General features: G+C 30.2%; 2 protein-coding genes across 4 annotated transcripts; one reads left to right on the top strand and one right to left on the bottom strand.

Annotated features, from left to right (window-relative positions):
- The first annotated feature begins 1,767 nt into the window (after nt 1-1,767).
- On the top strand, nt 1,768-15,969 carry Duox (dual oxidase). 3 transcript variants are annotated; one of them, XM_086909706.1, is made up of 21 exons: nt 1,768-1,977; nt 2,044-2,304; nt 3,628-3,708; nt 4,741-4,898; nt 7,357-7,544; nt 8,819-9,023; nt 9,106-9,272; nt 9,775-10,011; nt 10,146-10,591; nt 10,769-10,970; nt 11,103-11,429; nt 11,873-12,097; nt 12,228-12,446; nt 12,822-13,025; nt 13,107-13,419; nt 13,494-13,868; nt 13,941-14,158; nt 14,266-14,727; nt 14,906-15,061; nt 15,132-15,260; nt 15,429-15,969. In XM_086909706.1, the coding sequence occupies exons 3-21, from the start codon at nt 3,668-3,670 to the stop codon at nt 15,555-15,557; spliced, it is 4,401 nt and encodes a 1,466-aa protein (XP_086765832.1). In that variant the 5' UTR covers nt 1,768-1,977; nt 2,044-2,304; nt 3,628-3,667; the 3' UTR covers nt 15,558-15,969. The 3 variants fall into 3 exon arrangements, with proteins under 3 accessions (XP_086765832.1, XP_031775773.2, XP_086765833.1); XM_031919913.2 differs by having other exon boundaries at nt 4,737-4,898; XM_086909707.1 differs by lacking the exon at nt 11,103-11,429 and having other exon boundaries at nt 4,737-4,898.
- On the bottom strand, nt 15,912-18,918 carry mol (dual oxidase maturation factor 1 mol). The gene is made up of 8 exons (XM_003698690.3): nt 18,395-18,918; nt 18,030-18,286; nt 17,872-17,929; nt 17,650-17,784; nt 16,978-17,197; nt 16,660-16,871; nt 16,388-16,583; nt 15,912-16,282 (listed from the first exon to the last, which is right to left on the bottom strand). The coding sequence occupies exons 2-8, from the start codon at nt 18,192-18,194 to the stop codon at nt 16,105-16,107; spliced, it is 1,164 nt and encodes a 387-aa protein (XP_003698738.1). The 5' UTR covers nt 18,195-18,286; nt 18,395-18,918; the 3' UTR covers nt 15,912-16,104.
- Nucleotides 18,919-19,795: the final 877 nt, after the last annotated feature.

Raw genomic sequence — 19,795 nt, 5'->3', positions numbered from 1 at the left:
TCATAACAGAAACGAAGAGCTTTTTGGAAGGGAGTAGTTAAGCAGAAAAGAACTTAATGTGACATATATTCTCAATAAGGAATATGTCTGATCTGCTTTTCGAAATGCAATCTCCTTTGCTGATTTGTGCCAAGGGCGATAAAAATCGCTTGGTAGATGGAGTGGAGATTTCTTTGCGAGTTGACTCATTATTCATATCTTTTTCTTTAAATATTTTATTTTATTTAAATATATTATTTTTATTAAAATTTTTAAAGATTTTATATTTAAAATCTATGGTACATTATTCAAAAATGAATATCATAAAAGTTATAAAATCTTATGATAAGTATAATGTTGAAACATATAATCTTATTTTACAGTTTTTCTGATTTTTTTAATTATATATGTGCTATAAAACAGGAAAAAAAACACATATTTGAGCAATTATTTTCATAAATAAATAAAGAACACAATATTATCAAGATAATATTATTCTTTTATTGATAAAAGATTATTGATAAAATGAAACAATTGTTATATTAGGTTTGATGTAACAAATATATATTTAATTTAATGTGTGAGTTTGCATTTAAAAATGCATTATTAACGAAACAGAATTTCATTTCAGGAATCCTTTAGGAATTTGAAATTTATAGGAAAATTCATAGAGATATAAAATTAATATTTTATAGCGTGCAAAAATCTTTGATCAGGTATTTTTAAAATTTATTTTTAATAATATAATCAATAAAATAAATAATAATAAATACATGTTTGATAAATCATTTTCATTTATTTAAATTGAAACATTAAATATACATCTAGTTATATTAATCACATTTAAAAAGCATAAAGCTTTGAGATGCAAATTGATATTTTATCCCCTTATATCAAAATTATATGGTATCAAATTCTGGTTATTTTTACTTAATATTTATTTTAAAAGAAATAATTAATTTTGTATAAACTTAAATAAGATTTTGAGATTCTTAGTTTATTACACGTTAACTATTACACGTTAGTATTTTCAAAATTATATTAATGTTCTAACTAACTTTAGATCATATGTTTTATAATCATAATGTATTGTTTCCTTTAGTATACCTCATCATCGAGCAATATACTCATGTCAAGGTCACGTGTATTGTCCTCCATACTTGTCCCACGTTTTACGTCCGGAATCAAAGAAGCAGAACACGAAATGCTTGTATTCCAACTGGTAAATTTCGTCGCTGCCAGGATGTTCTCTATTGCTATCCGTAGGAGAGACGTCCCGTCATCGACCTTGAAAACTCAGGTCAGAGAACCGAGAGAGGTTTCGCCTTGGGTAATCGGTGCCGCGGACTCGAAAACTAGGCCTGTGCCTGCGGTAGCGGTGACGTCGTCATCAGTACACATCGCGATGTACACGGTGAACGAATCATGGGAAGAGGTGAAGAGACGACGAGGACGAGAAGAGGAGAGTGGAGGAGTATAGAGGCGAATAAGAAGACAGAGCTGGTGAGCATTTGAAAGAAGAAGAAAGATAGAAAGAGATGAAGAGAAAGAGAAAGAAATACATGCATAATGTTAAATGGAGGGAAAGAGAAAGAAAGATAGCGCGTTCGCGGTAACGAAACAAATAGGCCGGCGACTTTCACCGCGTATCCAAGAACGGCTATACAACACACACAGGCAATAGGCCGAGCGCTCTTGGCCCAAACCACTTGAGTATGAGGTGTACCCTCGCTCACCGTTCTCGATATCCTCGCAGTGGGGGGAATCCTGCTCGAAGCCACCAGACACGAGGCATACCCTGAGAGTCAAAGCGAACGGACCTCGATTCTTTTTCTTTCATCCGTATATCGCACGTGTTGTCTCTGTTCTCCGTGATAGCCCGGTTACAGACACACGGTAGCATATCCACGACACGGAAAGTGTCATTTCGTCGCTCTCCTTTTTTCTCTTCTTTCGTTCCCTTCGTCAACAATTTTTTAAACGTTTGTCTTTGTCGCGGTGCGTGTCTCGTCTTATATGTCTTCCTTATAACTGTTCCTCTTTTACACGTTAGTATACTTACAGATCGTTCTACCAAAGCAGAAACATATTTCGCCAGGATATGCATTTCCTCGATAGAGTTTGAATCTAAAGCATTGGATAACAGTGATTGTTTAGTGTGCCAGAAGCGGGATCAAGTGGTGATAAACGAAAACATTAAAAGAAATGCACGGGTGCGTGTTGCCGATTCGTTGACGATGACACGACGACGACCACCGAGATCAGATTCAAACTGGATCTATTTGTTAATCTGGCTACTTTGGATCGTCCTGCCTATTAAGACCGGTACAATGCTCATGACTTTTACTTTATGTTTAGTGTACGCGTGCGATTCCGTTATATGCTCAAACAAGTTCAAGACGAAAGTGTACCTAAAAGTAAAAATATAGAGCAACGATGTTCCATCGGAAAGGTTTTCTTTAGTATCTTTTAATTGGAACAATGATATATTATTTTTTAATACTGACACGTTAGAAGTAGGTCTATTTGAAATGAAATAGAATTTTTTTGTATTTTCATAAAAATAGTTGATTTAGCTTTGAAACGAATATTCTTGATTGTCTAAAAATAATATATAAATCTAAATAGGAACAGAATTTTAAATTGAATATTAATTCTTACTCTTCTTTGTTGATACATGTAATAATTTTGAAAAAGGATGATATATTAGACTATTAGTTTATTATTATTAATTAAATTATATCCTGATTTTGATTACTGTTATATGAATAAGTATTTAATTTTCATAGTGAAAAGAATTTTTATTTAATTTTTGTCAAGCTCTATATAAAGAAAGTAATTAGTAAAGAAAATTAAAGGTAATTCTAATAATAATATTAATGAATATATTAATTCTTTTTTAGTTTTTATTAATTTATTAATTTTTCTAATCTTTTTTATAATTTTAAGAATTAAAGTGAATTTATGTTTCTAAAAAGTTTGAATATCGTATAAGAACTTACACATATTTTATCTAAATCCAAATCTTATTTTGAATTATAAAAATTAATTCAATATTATTTAGGAAATTAATCTTTTCAGCATTCTTTTATTTATTTTTGAAGTGATTTAAAATTTAATCTTTTCATTAAATAGTTTAAAAACTAATTGCACATTCATTTGTAATTAATAAATACGAAACTTCGTCGATCGTAAATTAGACGTTGATAACCGGATCTGTTTAAATATCTGAGCCCCGATCTCCTCTGTAGCTAAAGAATAATTTATGTGCATAGTTGTCTGTCTAAACGATTATCACGTGATATGTCTAAACTAACGAATCAATCAATCTTTTCAAAAATAGTAACAAAAAACAAACGAATAATTTCATTTTTTCTTTCTTAAAAATTTCACGATTCTAAGAAATAATTCATATTTCAATGGCATTTCAAACCATTACGATGATTTATTATACATTAAAAAATTTATATATTTATTTAATTAAAAATTTTCACTAATTATTAAATAACTGTCATAACAATTGAATTCTTTTATGATGTTCGATTTTAAAAAAAATCGTTCTCTATTAAAAATAATTGGTATTTTATTGATAAAAATTTATATTTTCTTGTTGATTATGATCATAAATAACGTTTTCTCATGTTGCAGGAGTAGTGCACAGTTATGCAGATAAACAGAGGTACGATGGATGGTACAACAATCTGGCTCATCCGGATTGGGGATCGATTGGCAAGTAGTTCAAATAGCATTGCTTCATTATTTTGTCAACGACAAGCACACGTGTGTTAATTTGTTTAATTTTATTAACTCTTTATAGCTCTGTTTAAGTTTGTTTTACTTAAAATGATGCATTTGTAATGCATTAAAAATTACTACAAAATTACTATATTATTACAATTTATTGTAATATTATTACAATTATTACAAAGATATAAATAGTAATTATCAATGATAGTGAATATTTGTCACAAATATTTTTTATTGATATTGTGATGCGACTCGAATTGCAATAGCGTGCAAAACCAATGCATAGAATGAAACGCGAAAAAAGTTACTGTTTTATTTCAATATAGATCGGTATAAAATAGCTAATAAAAATTTTAACAGAGAAAGAATATAATTAACTCTGTCGACAAAAATGTTATGATTTTTTAAACATAAAAATCATTTTGTTCCTCGATCATATCTACTATCAATGTCTATTTATTTATAATGTTTATTTATATATAAAAGCTCTATTTATTTAATATGAATTATAATAATAATTACATTTTAAAAATAAGATATATATATTTTTAAAATATAAATATATAAATAATAATAAATAATAAATGTAAATAATAAATAATAAAAATATATCGAAATGGATAAAAATTAATAATAATAAAATTTTGTTATGATTATCTAATATTAACTATATATTTTATGTGAAAAAAAATAATTATAAATTAATATTTTAAGATCCATTATTTTTTTCTATTTTATTTTCTATATATTTTTATAATTGGATTATTATAATTGATAATAAATCCAATTATTATAATTGGATTTTGAATATCCATTATTTTTTAAATTATATTGCACAATTTAATCCTTAACATGATATCGAGATGAAATCCTATCCTAATGCACATATAATAATAATAAAATGATAAGTAAATTATATTTATAATTTGATAGATAAAAACTTAACAAAATGTAATTTTAAATAAAAGTAATTTTAAGTAATAGACTTAACATGTTTCTTACATCCGTAGACAGCAGGCTGATACGAAAGATGCCAGCAGCTTATTCTGATGGAGTTTATATGATGGCTGGTCAGGATAGGCCGTCTCCAAGGAAGCTTAGTCAGCTTTTCATGCAGGGTGACGATGGTCTGCCATCTGTTAAAAATAGGACAGCACTATTTGCGTTCTTTGGTAAGAATTAAAGCTGGAAATTTTTTAAAAATAATTATGGGAGAAATGATACAAATAATATTGTTTCTAATTTTAAGTAATTATGAATAATTATGAGTAAAATTGAATTGAAAAGAAAAAATATATATACGCTTAAATATTAAAATAAATTAATATAATATTTTTAATAATTTGAAAAAATAAGAATATTTAGATGATTATGGATCTTAAATAACTTTTTTATATTTATTTCGTTTGGAGAAAATATACTTAAATTTTTATAGAATAATTATTATTTTTAATTATTATTATTCTATCACTTATTTAAATAGTATATTTAAATTTATAAATCATTCATATAAAGAAAAGTGATTTCTATTTTAAAAAACGTTTAATTCAATATTTATTTCATGCAAATATTAATCATATTGCACGATTTATTTAATTTTTATAAAGAGATTATAGGCAAAAATAGATGATGCAAACTATCTTTTGATAATTTCTTAAAAATATATTCTCCTTCTATTCTCATATATTGCAAAAAATCGACATAGTTTACATTAAAATATCATGTTAATAAAAATATTAATAAAAGTATCGATGATATAAAAAAATTAGCATTTGCAAACATTTAAAATGAGTCAGATAATAATAGAATATTATGTAAAATTATAAAGAAAAAAAATTGCCATGGCTGACGGTGCACCTATTCGAATATCCGTATTACATATTGCGCAAACTGTAACGTGTCTGAGTGTTGGAATAGCACCAGGTGCAAGGAACTTTTTGATCTACTTTTCACGCTAAAATATTCTGTAATAACGTATAGTGAAATTTGGCTCATGTTATTCAAACAAGAATATTATTAATTTAGTGGATAATTTATATAGGTATATTTTCTCCTAAAAGAAAAGAAGATAAATATAGGAAACGAGATCCATTTTTATTTATATTTGAAATATAAATGCATACTATATGATTATGGATGATTATGAAAATAAAAATTAATCTAAAAAATTGAAGATTAATTTTTAAAATTGTTATTTTTATTTCTGAATTTATCAAATTAAAATTAAATTTTATTGGAATTTTACAATAGATGCAAATAAATTTTAAAAAATGGCAATGATGTTTTAAGAAAAGTAGAAATATATTATTGATATATTTTTAAGAGAGAATTTTATTTCGATAAGATCTATTAGAAAAATTCATCATGCATACGTGCGCTTAAACAAATTTTGATTTTATTACTTTTCAATGGATTTACTATATCTACTTTATGATTTTATGCACGTTATTATTCTTGGCAACTTATAATCATCATTTTCCAGTTTATCAAACATTATGGCAAAATTAGAATTGAGTAGGCGGATACAATTTCTACATTGGAATATAATAATTGCAACAAAGATGTAAAATTGTAAATCAAGTTCTTTTTTCTAGAAACATATAATCAAATGATAGAAAATTGTTTTTCGAGTAATCGTTTTCTTGATTTATATAAAATTTTTTTGCTCAAATTTATCAAATATCAATATTTGCTCATCAATATTTAATAAATATTTGAGAGCTTAATTAATCCCTTAAATTATTAAGAGTTTATCTAAATCTAATTTAAATCTTGTTCAATATTATTCAGGTTTAGAATCAATGCAATATTCACATTTCTTTAAGATTAAAAAAATACTTTTAGAAATTAATCATAAAAATGTAAATTATAAATTATACATTCTTTTACGATGATTAACTCTTACTCATTGTTGAAACACGCGAATAGAACAAAAGAAAATGATTATCTAAAAAAGTAAACATATTAAATTAAATAAATAAATTTCAAGTTAAATTTATTGCACACAAATGATCAAGATTAATAAAATAATATTATAAAAATATATTATTTATATATAATATAAACGTGTTTCTGAATAGAAATCAACATTAATTTTGCCAATAGTAAAAATATTTTCATGCATGTAAAATCGTTCAAAAAATCATTTTTCAAAACGATTATGAATTTCAATTATCGATATATCTTATATTTATATTTATATGCCTATAAATAAATCAAAAGTATAAAGATAAAAATAAAATGAAAAAACGAGGATGTAAAATGTAAAATTCTCTGATAATTTGAAGTGAAACGTGGATAATCTCACGTATCCTCCTCTTTGCCCCGAAAATGTGGGGCACCAACAGGCGTTAAAATGAAATGAAAAAACATGGTGAGACTCGACAGGAAAAAGTATGGCCGATTCTCGAAAGAGGCGGAAAGTAAAAACTGGGCCAGTCCCCTGGATTCCATCCGCGTCGATTTTTTTTTTTTTATTTTTTATTGGCGATCAGTAGTGGTACGGAAGCGACCGGAGAAAAAGTAAATCCTTCGAGTAGAACCGGTCCCGGCGTTTGCAACTTCGCTTCCTTGAGAGCAATAAATACCTCGATCGGTGTTCATCGAATACCGCATACGGAATCGTTTCAGGGCAACTGGTCACGTCGGAGATAATCATGGCCAGCGAAAGTGGCTGCCCCATAGAGTACCATCGAATCGACGTGGATAAATGTGATCCGGTTTTCGACAAGGAGTGCCAAGGTAACAAGTACATTCCCTTCCGTCGGGCGGATTACGATCGACAAACCGGACGCAGCCCTAATAGCCCTCGTGAACAGGTAATTTCTTGCTTTCCCTGATCCGATTTATTCTCTTTTCGTTCCGGGAGATAATTTTATCCATGCGTTGATTTCGAATAATATTTGGGATAATTTGGGATCAGTTCGTTATAATTCGTTCTTTTTGATTTTAATTCGAAAATAATTTTATTATTTTTATTTATTTAGAGAGTAATAATTGGATGGAATTTGAATGGGCAATGGTGTTGTCTATTAAAAGACAGGCTTGTAGTATTTGGGGAATTTTTGGATACAAAGATGGTAAAGAATCTTGAATTTAATTTAAATTTGATTTGAATATTTTACTACAAATTGTGAAAGTTTTAAAGAAAGATCTTTACCTAGTATCTTTTTAAATAATAATAAAATTAAATGATACAATCTATTTTCATTTCGAATTGTATATTTTATTGTAGTTTTTCATGATTGTTAAATTTCTGAATTACTTCATAGAAATTCTTAGAAATACAGTAAAATGGAATTATTAAAGAAGAATGAAGAGTTAAGGATTTTATTAAAAAATTTACACGACCTGTTTCTGAAACAAGATGAGTTATTTTTAACGATCGGAGAAAGTAATGGTCATTAAGAGCTCTGTAAGCTGTTTCTTACCCTTTCTTTCAGCGTATCACGTAATTACTGACCAAAGCACGTCGAACATTTTTCACGAGAAAACATGTCACGTATATGCTTTTAGTACTATAAATAAATAAATAATATATTGTATAATATAATTCAATATAAATTCATAGAAACTTTTTCACTTCTAATATCAGAATTTCTACTCGTTTATTTTTATTATTAAACATAATTAAGGGAATGAAATTTAAACAGAGATTTCTTTTTTTATCTTCTTCATATTATAATAATTTGTACTTCTTACATATTTTATATATTTTTGCATATTACGCAAAATTTTCTTATCTTCTGTATTGTTTTAATATTTTCAACACTTTGGACCCCCATACTGGTCCCCCATAATCACGATAATTTCTTTTTCTGAAATCTTATTTTCGATATGTTTAAATCTTTCAACATTAAACAATATAATTTTATTTATATTACCTATTTAGATATTTTAAATAAATAAATCATGAAATAATTAAAACAAATCTTCTCTCTCCGCTCAAATTTCAATCGAATTTCACATATGTGAAAGCGAAATTACTTTCGAATCAATTATACGAGAGTAAACGAATATTATGAGTATCGAAAATCGTTCAAATACTGGGAAATAAATCGTGAAAAGTAGCTCTGAATACGTGAGGTTGCAGATAAACAAAGTGACGAGCTGGATCGACGGTAGCTTCGTTTATTCGAGCAGTGAAGCATGGGCGAATACTATGAGATCGTTTAAAAATGGAAGTCTCCTCATGGAACCAACCAGGAAATTCCCTGTAAGGAACACGATGCGTGCCCCACTTTTCAATCATGCTGTTCCACACGTTATGAGAATGCTCAGCCCGGAACGCCTTTATCGTGAGTTTCTCTCCTTTTATTTCTTTGCACGTGACAATTTTCGATAATTTTTTCACGATAAAAAAAAAAAAAAATGGTTCAGTTCTTGGAGATCCACGAACAAATCAACATCCTCCACTGTTGGCTCTCGGAATATTATTTTATCGGTGGCACAATGTGATTGCTGCTCGTATTCAACTGGAGAATCCGAGTATGTCCGATGAGGATATCTTTCAGAAAGCAAGACGTGTTGTTATAGGGACGCTTCAGGTAAAAATCAGGTTTATATCGATATCTTTTGAATTTTGTATTATTAGAATTAAAGCGAATTAAAGTAAGTTTTCATTCGTTTAAAAATTTATCATTAGTAGAAAGAAGTTTAAAATGATAAAATATTTAGGATTTTTTTACAATCATGTAGATTAATAATGAAATTCAATATCAGTAATAAATATATAAATATCTTTAATTTCAATAATATTAATTAATATTATTTAATTCAATTATAAATTCATCCTTCTTGCATACACCGTAAATTGTCATCCTGCCATTGTAATGCAAGTAATGTTATATTATTTCTTGTAACTGTATACCGGTTGATGTAACTCGATATACTAATTTTACTTCAAGAATTAATATAAACTCACAAACCGTAATCCTTTATGAAATCTTTGAATATCGTCTTTATACCATTTAAACATATTGTACATGTTATACAGAACATTCTTCTTTCTTTAATTTTGTTTTTTTGTTTTTTTTTTCTTAATTGCAGAATATCATTTTGTACGAGTATATTCCTATACTTTTGAACGAGGATCTGCCACCTTATACGGGATACAAGTCAGATCTTCATCCTGGTATCAGTCACATATTTCAAAGCGCAGCTTTCCGATTTGGGCATACTTTGATACCACCTGGATTGTACCGTCGAGATGAAAATTGCAAATACAGAAGAACAAATACCGATCAACCTGCGATTAGACTCTGTTCCACCTGGTGGGATTCTAATGTAATTATTAAAATATCATTTGAACTTATCTTTTATTTATTTATTGTTTGTTTAAACTTCAAAAAGATAATTATTTTGAAGAGAATAATCTAACTTAAACGTAATTATACATATGTATGTATACTTGTATTTAGGAAGTTTTAACTAATAGTACAATTGAAGAACTTCTCATGGGTATGACTTCGCAAATAGCAGAAAAAGAGGACAATCTTCTTGGCACTGATATTAGAAACAATTTATTTGGGCCTATGGAATTTTCAAGACGAGATTTAGGGGCTTTGAATATTATGCGAGGCAGAGACAACGGGCTTCCAGATTATAATACAGCCAGAGCACATTTCAACCTGCCTCGAAAGAAGACTTGGAACGAAATCAATCCAGAATTGTTTAATAAAAATCCTTCGTTGTTGCGAACGTTAGTCGAAATCCATTCGAATAATTTGAACAATATGGATGTTTATGTTGGCGGGATGTTGGAATCTAGTGCAGGTCCTGGAGAACTTTTTTCTACTGTGATAAAAGAGCAATTTCTTCGTTTGAGAGATTCTGATAGATTTTGGTTTGAAAATGAAGAGAATGGGTAAGTGGTTAAATTTGATACTAAAAGTAATAAAAATTAAATCAACATCCAATAATTTTGACTCGTATATAAAATTTAAAAGATATATGCGAATTATATAATATAAAATTTTGAAGTATGTAAAAATCTATCTATATATCTACTCCAAACATATTATAAATCTAAATTTCGTTTCAGAATTTTTACAAAAAGCGAGATAGCAGATATTCGCCGAGTTACTTTATGGGATGTGATAGTAAACGCGACAGGAATACCGGCGAACGCGATTCAAAGAAAAGTATTCACCTGGGAGGAAGGAGACCCCTGTCCCCAACCTTATCAACTAAATTCAACGATGTTAGAACCCTGCGTCCCATTACAACGTTACGACTACTTTGAGGTGATTAGTATTCCTTATACCATTCTTGTACATTATCTAATGCAACCACTATCTTCCTGCAATTTCACATTCCCCTCCTGTTTTACCTTATACGTAAAAGTCTTAAAGCTATGTGCATCCACTCCATTATAGGGAAGCGAGCTGGTGTACATATACGCCTGTGTTTTTCTCGGGTTTGTACCGATTCTTTGCGCCGGTGCCGGTTACGGCCTGGTCAAGCTTCAGAATCGGCGAAGAAGACGATTGAAAATTCTCCAAGAGGCGATACAAAAAAGAAACGATGGTAAGATCTGCGTGGACAAGATGATAGTGCGCGAATGGCTACACGCGAATCATCGTCGTTTGGTCAAGGTGAAATTTGGGCCGGAAGCGGCTCTGCACATCGTCGATCGCAAAGGCGAGAAACTGCGTACATTTGATTTCAACGACATTAACACAGTCACGATGGAAGAATCGCAGGTGATTGCGAAAAGCCAGCCTTCATTCTTTATTTATATGAAATTTCAAAGGAAAATCTAGACGAGAGATCTTATACGGAATTTCTTAATTGTATAACAAGTAAGGAAATACTAATACGTGGAAATTTTTCAAGACTGGTTTTATGGACGGTTCACCGAATTCAACGGGCCGGATTAATATACGAAGCCAGTGTAATTCCACGCTTTCGTGAATTTTCAAAATTCATGAAAATTGTAATTAATTAATGAAGCTACGCTAATTATTGTTAAAATAATTAATTATAATTATATTCTTATCTTATATTCAATCCCTGATAATTAATCATTGATGTCAATCAATGAATAATTTATCCTTGACCATAATGTATGATTATTAATTAAAAATTAGCATTAACTTGTGTTCCTCACAATCGTATCTACAATAATAATTATGCATTTATATAGGAGAATGAAAATGGTCATCGTAAGCCATTGGTTCTGTTGAGAATACCGCGAGACTACGACCTTGTCCTTGAACTGGATTCACTGGCCTCACGTAGAAAGTTCATTGCGAAACTGGAGGCATTTCTGGCGTCCCATAAGAAGCACTTCACACTGTCCCAAGTGAGCCGGGATATTATGCTTGCAAAAGCGGAAACGAAGGAACGCCGTCAGAAAAAATTGGAACAAGTATTATTATATTTTTTTTTTCTTTTCTTCCTTCTCTCGAATCAATTCCTATCTCGGGTTTTAATGGATGTAGTGTACCATTTCCTGCTTCACCTCTATGTATAATACCAGTTTTTTCCTTTCATGACAGTTCTTTAGGGAAGCTTATGCTTTGACGTTTGGTTTACGACCTGGTGAAAGGCGGCGACGATCCGAGGATAGCGACAGCGGTGAAGTCGTTACCGTGATGAGGACATCGCTTTCTAAAAGCGAATTTGCGAGTGCGCTTGGAATGCGTGCGGACGCGGTTTTCGTGAAGAAAATGTTTAATATCGTTGATAAAGATAGAGACGGTCGTATTTCGTTCCAGGTAATGAAAATTGAATATTTGAGAAATGATCTTTATCTGTAATTTTGTATCTTTTATATTCGTTAATCACTTACTAGTTTATTGTAACTAGTCTATCATTCGTATTGCAATATTTTGTATGAATTTTACATGAGAGTTTCTCCTACTTCCGGTAAATAGAGATTGGTAAACTTCTTCTATTCTTTTGAGGTTGAATATTTTAATAGTTTACGCGGATATTGTGCAAGATTGAAAAAGAAAATGATGAGAAAAATGAAAGTAAAAAAAAAATTAATGAAAACAGAAGAGAAAGAAATTGATTAAAAATGATTTTAAAAATTAGTAAAGGTATAAATAAAAGAATTAGTAAAAAATTAATACAAGATTATTTTTTAGGAATTTTTGGACACTGTTTTGCTATTCTCGCGAGGAAAAACTGAGGATAAATTGAGGATTATCTTCGATATGTGTGACAAAGATTGTAATGGTGTTATCGATAAGGAAGAATTATCAGAAATGCTTCGATCCTTGGTAGAAATTGCACGTACGACCAGTTTGTCAGACGATCATGTCACAGAATTAATCGATGGAATGTTCCAAGTAAACTTTCAGTTCTAAAATGGCATTGTTAAATTATCCGTATCCAAAGACATGATTACACTTCGTATCGATTTGTTTCAGGATGCCGGACTGGAGAGAAAGGATTACCTTACATATAACGATTTCAAGTTGATGATGAAAGAGTATAAAGGCGATTTCGTGGCAATCGGTCTCGATTGCAAAGGCGCGAAGCAAAATTTTCTCGACACATCAACAAACGTAGCTCGCATGACGAGTTTCCATATCGATCAACTTCCACCTGAGGACTCAAAGACTTGGGCTCAAAAACAGTGGGATGCCATTTCGACATTTCTCGAGGAAAATCGACAGAATATTTTTTATTTATTTGTTTTTTATGTCACAACCATTGCTTTGTTCGTTGAAAGATTTATATGTGAGTCTTCTTCATTATTTTACTCATCATTACGAAAGATCTTGATTACTGAAACTTGATTTTAAATGATTCAGATTACTCTTTCATGGCTGAACATACGGATTTGAGACATATTATGGGAGTGGGAATCGCCATAACTAGAGGATCTGCAGCAGCTTTGTCTTTTTGTTATAGTCTACTTCTTTTAACCATGTCTCGCAATCTTTTGACTAAACTTAAAGAATTTTCTATTCAACAGTATATTCCACTCGATTCACATATACAATTTCATAAAATTGCTGCATGCACTGCATTGTTCTTTTCTGTTTTGCATACCGTGGGACACATGGTTAATTTTTATCATGTGTCGACTCAACCATTAGCTCATCTTCGATGTTTGACCAGCGAACTTAGCTTCCCAAGTGACGCCCGATTAACCATTTCGTTTTGGCTTTTTAGAACTGTAACAGGTAGCTAATTGATTTTAATTATCTATTATAAAATTTCGTATAATTATTAAATTATTGTTCTTTTTAACGCAGGTTTGACTGGAATTTTATTATTTATCGTAATGACGATAATATTTGTTTTTGCTCATCCAACTATTCGCCAGAAAGCGTACAAATTTTTCTGGTCTACACATAGCTTATACGTAGTATTATATGCATTGTGTTTAATACACGGTTTGGCTCGTTTGACTGGTTCTCCACGATTTTGGATTTTCTTTGTTGGACCTGCTATTATTTATTCTCTAGATAAGGTAAATTGAATAATTATTTTTACATGTAATCGTCTTTCTTATTAATTATTTTCCTTTGAATTATTTTTTACCTATTACATATATTTTATTATTATATTATTCTTTAGGTAGTAAGTCTTCGTACTAAATATATGGCGCTGGACATTATCGAAACAGAATTACTTCCTTCCGATGTAATTAAAATCAAATTCTACAGACCGCCAAATTTGAAATATTTATCTGGTCAATGGGTTCGTCTTTCCTGTACCGCCTTTAGGTCGAACGAGTTTCATTCGTTCACTTTAACTTCCGCACCACATGAAAATTTTTTATCGTGTCATATTAAAGCACAAGGACCATGGACTTGGAAACTTCGTAATTATTTTGATCCCTGTAATTATAATCCAGAGGACGAACATCCAAAGATAAGAATAGAAGGACCGTTCGGTGGTGGTAATCAAGATTGGTATAAATTTGAGGTTGCTGTAATGGTTGGTGGTGGTATTGGTGTCACCCCCTACGCCTCCATGTTAAATGATCTCGTGTTTGGAACATCTACCAATAGATATTCTGGAGTAGCTTGTAAGAAGGTAATTAAAATTTAATATAAATTACTTAAAATTAAATTATAGTGTTATATTTTTTTTTATTATCATATGAAATTATACATGAAATATTCCAAATAAATTTTTAATAACAGATTAGAGTAGAAATTAAATATATTTTAATTATATTTTAATATCTTGTTTTCTTTCTCATTAAATTTAGGTTTATTTTTTGTGGATTTGTCCATCGCATAAACATTTTGAATGGTTCATCGACGTACTCAGAGATGTCGAAAGGAAAGATGTTACAGATGTGCTAGAAATTCATATATTTATTACACAATTTTTTCACAAGTTCGATTTACGTACAACTATGCTGGTAAGTTGTTGCGTGTGTATTTGTGATAATAGTTTTGAAATTATTGTACAATCACATTTTTTTGTTATAGTATATTTGTGAGAACCATTTTCAAAGATTATCTAAAAAAAGTATATTTACTGGGTTAAAAGCAATAAATCATTTTGGTCGACCCGATATGACTTCATTTCTAAAATTTGTTCAGAAGAAGCATAGTTATGTAAGTTCTATAATTGCTTAATTACTAAGTATAATTAAAATATTGAGATTTAAAATTATAAATTAAAATCTTAACTATATTAACGAATACATATTATTTAAATTTAATTTGAATTTAATTTAATTAAATTTGAATGTTTGAATAAATTAAGACATATATTACTTGCAGGTTAGTAAAATAGGAGTATTTAGTTGCGGGCCTCGACCATTGACAAAGAGCGTGATGTCATCCTGTGACGAAGTGAACAAAGGTCGTCGTTTACCCTATTTCATTCATCACTTCGAAAACTTTGGCTAGTCTGATCAATATCATTAATGAAAGAAAAATAGAAGAAGAAAAACGATGGATTCTATTGTGAATTTCATGCAATTCCATCAAGTGTACATATTTATGCGCGTACGCTTATTTATAACAAGTATTATATTTCTTATTTATAATTACAAAAAATGAAAGAATATTCCTTTGTTCAGTCACGTTTTGAAATGCCAGTGTGAATGCATTATTAATATCAATTTTGTTTCATTCTGACATTGATAATCAGAACTGATTAAATTGAGGAAGAGAATTCTTAGGAAGAATCATTAATTGTGGTTCTTAAAGCATCTCCCTTGAGTTTAGATATTTTTTTTAGATGTTTTTTAAACGATTAAATTTATTTAATTGTTTGCAATTTATTAAGAAAATTACAAGAAAATATTTTATTATAAAATCACTGTTTATTCCTTTCCTTTCTCTATAGGAGTTTTAGAGCTAAATTTATAGTTTTAAATGAACTAAAAACTTCTGAAATTTGAGGAATTTACTAACAATAAAAGAATAGTTATAAATAACAATTACAAAAAGATTAGCCATTGATAGTTCTACGAGAAGATGATGGAAATGGATAAGACCAATTATTTTTTGATGAATCGTTAGATTCATGATGAAATTCTGAAGATTCATGCGACGTATATCCCCGATTTATCACACCTTGTGTTTCCTCCTTAATATCATGTCTATTTTGCAGCTTTGACGATAATTGACTGAAATATAAATTTATTACATATAAATTTCATTCATTTAATAAATTTTAAAACATATTATTTTTATTGAATAAGACAATTGATGAAAAAAGAATAAAATAGAACCTTATTATACGATCACCAAATGAATCCTCTATTTTAGGTAGCCTGCGTCTGATATTCCTTGTGTCGAAACTTTCTTCTATAATAACATGTCTATCATACGGTGTATCATAATCAACTTCTAATATGGTGGAAAATTGATGAGGAAAAATCATGTCTATTGCTGTTATCACCACTCCAGCGAATAAACATCCGATACCTAAGGAAAAATTCACTTCCTGAAGATCCTATCCCATCAAATTTTATGATATACTTTAAAATATAAGAGAGCTAACCAGCTAGTAAAACAAGCCAATAATTCCATCCTAAATTAAAAGCAAGAATGGAACCGTCTACATGTGCTATCAGAGGCTCGCAAGGTAAAAGTGCCCAGTAAACTAAATTTGTGATTAACATACATATTCCTGTAAAGATCATTCCATAAGCGCCGTATCGCGGCACTACTATTAATAACAGATTCATCATGGCCCAAGAGGCAAAGGACGTCCTAAAAAAATGCAATTAGTCAATGTAAATAAAAAAGAAAGATACAGTCAGAATGAAAGAATGAATTAAGAATGACTCAATGCCAATGGTATTTCGTCGAGACATACCAGAGCATGAGCGATGCGTAGTAGCCAGCCTGCCTATACTTGCTTCCCCAGGAGAAACCTTCTTGGTGAAGACTAAAATATTCGGCTAGAGAAACGATAGGAAAAGGTGCTCCCTGATTCAAAGCTTGTTTAAAAGCGCTTGTCATCTCTCCTGTGCTTCTCCACCAGAATCTTTCATTGTACTCTACGTCGTCCATTGGATTTTCGCTACTTGGTAACACTATATAATGAAAATTAATTAAAATAATGGAAAAGAATAATTTATAATTTAATTCAAAGATTAAGCTAGATTTCTTTTTTGTTATTTTTTCAACATATTTTGGACACATGAAAATGAAATAATTAATATAATCCAAAAAAAAAAAAATATTTTGAATAATTTTAATTGATTATAGATGAATTATATATATTTGATTAAATATATTTAAAATTATTTCAACTGAAAATTAAACACATTATTTATAACATCTTTTTTAGTTTAAGAAATGATTTTGAACGAAATCAAAATCGTTTTGCTGTATTGCGTTTGAATATATACAAATCTATTTTAGAATAATTTATATACGTCATTCTTGATACTTTTTATAATCGAAAAAGAGACCTTGAACAATTGATTTTGGACGAACAGTAGACTATTACAATCGACTGAAAGGCTTGTTATAAGTGACTCACATCTATACGTGATGTTTATATGCATTAAACCAATATATCCGCCAATTTCAGCGGCGGTTTTCTGCCTTGAAAATGCACTGTACGTGCTGACGATAGTTGCGGAGCTCGTGTGCCAGGAGGATCCATACTGAGCAACTATAAACATGGAAAAAAAAGTCATGTATAGATAATTCAATGAAAAAAAAAAAAAAAAAAGAATCGTTTAATTGCGATCAAATAAACCTTGAATCGATGCTCCAACAAAAAGGCTCAAGGTCACCGTGAGGAACGTGCTAAAACGCTGTGAACGACACAAAAAAATTGTAATTAATTCCTAATTATATCTATCGATAACATAAAATAAATTTCAATAATAGAACGAAGAACAAAGAAATATTAACCTCTTTTCGTATCCCAGGAAATATGACTAAGAATGCGGTGAAAATGGTGCCGAAGACGACGAACACGATCACTAGAGGAACATCTCCCGTGACGGGTGTGCGATTGCTATAACTGTACAACGTGGGTCCACCATCGATTCGAAACGCGTCGAACCATCCCTTCATCTTCTCGATTCAATCTTTAACTTCTCTTCGATCCTGAGGGAACCGGCTAGTTCCGGTTCTCTTTGCAAACCATTTGGCATCAGTGGCTTTCCCTGAACATTCGACAAAACGCAATGAAAAAACGAATCCAGTTAAATACAGAACTCTAATATAAATTGAACAATGGTGCAGTCAAAGTTTTTTCAGAAGTATAGTTATACCTTAAGTCGCCTCTGGCTACCAATGTCCAAGGACGATTAATTGTGAAACCAAGGTACACACGAAACGAGCATCTGAGCCATCAACATGGAAGGCACGAAGGTAGCGCGAATACTAAGGCCCACAGTAGGTTAACGGGTCTTCGAAAGCGATCTCCAGTCATGGAGGGGACTGAGAGTTGGTTATTCAAGAGGGGAGTATGAAAGAGAAAGACGGGCAGGTGGGGCTGACTAAGGAATCGGCCGCCACCACCACTCGTTCCAAGGTGGCCCGAGGTGAAGAGGGACAAAAGGTATTCCCGATCAGCTGAGGTAGGAAAACGCGGCTCCGCGCTTTAAAGTGCATGTCTGACGCGTTTTATTTCGGCGGATCGGCGATCGATGATCCCGGATGACGACACGAGACGTGACACGTGAGCGTGGATCGCGAGGTATGCTCGATGGCACGCGGGAGACTTTGATGGCTGCACAAACAGTGACGTCGTTTAGCTCTCCGGAAACTTTTTCGTGTTTCATCACGTGTATACCTGAAATAAATCATAGTGAAAAGAAACCACGTTAAATCTTTTGTTTGTTGATCTAAGGTATGTTAAATGTTGGAATTTTTATCTATTTATATATCTCTAGAAACCTGTTAAAAAATGTTAAATTGAAAGATTCAACATTCATGGAAATATAAAAAAGTTCCACTTTTTGTAAATTGGAATAGAGAGCAAGTAAAGATTGCAAAATGTTTAGAATCATTAATAATGCGAATATTTATTAATATATTGTTCAAGATAAATTGTTTCAAGATAAAAAATATATTAATTTAATCTATTACTGAAACTAAAATTATATGTAATTATATTGCTTTTAAGAATAAAGAATTTAAGAAATAAGAATTTATTATTTATTAGAAATATTATATTTTTTTACAGGTTTTGCATTTTATGATATTCCATGCATATTATATATTTCATGCAAAGTATTATATTATATAATAGATAATTGAATTTCAGGACATCGAAGATTAGTTAAAAAAGATTATTAAAGTAAGATTTTGATGATCAGATGGAGCTATAAAATTAAAACAAAATTACCACGAATTCAGACTTATTCTACAAATCAATTAAATAATGCAGTTCATTTTAATTCAAGACAAGTGAATTATTTCAAAATTATAAAAAAGGAAATGAATAAGATGAATGACATAAATAGCATTGTAAGTATGTAATTGAATTTCAAAAGTAATTAAGATTATCCAGATTTAATTATTAAAGAAAATATTCCAAAATTACATGCACGTTATCTATGGAAGGTCAGTACCATTTAAACCATTAAACTCTTGAATCAGATTTGAATTTTACTTTGTATTCTATTTTAGATCCATCTTTTATAATTCAAACTGTTGCATTTATTAAG

Source organism: Apis florea, unplaced genomic scaffold (genome assembly GCF_048593485.1).
Source record: "Apis florea isolate Af1SG1 unplaced genomic scaffold, ASM4859348v1 contig_3158_pilon, whole genome shotgun sequence".
NCBI classification, from domain to species: Eukaryota; Metazoa; Arthropoda; class Insecta; order Hymenoptera; family Apidae; genus Apis; species Apis florea.
Note: the sequence above shows the minus strand (reverse complement) of the source record. Positions and strands in the feature narration are given on the sequence as shown.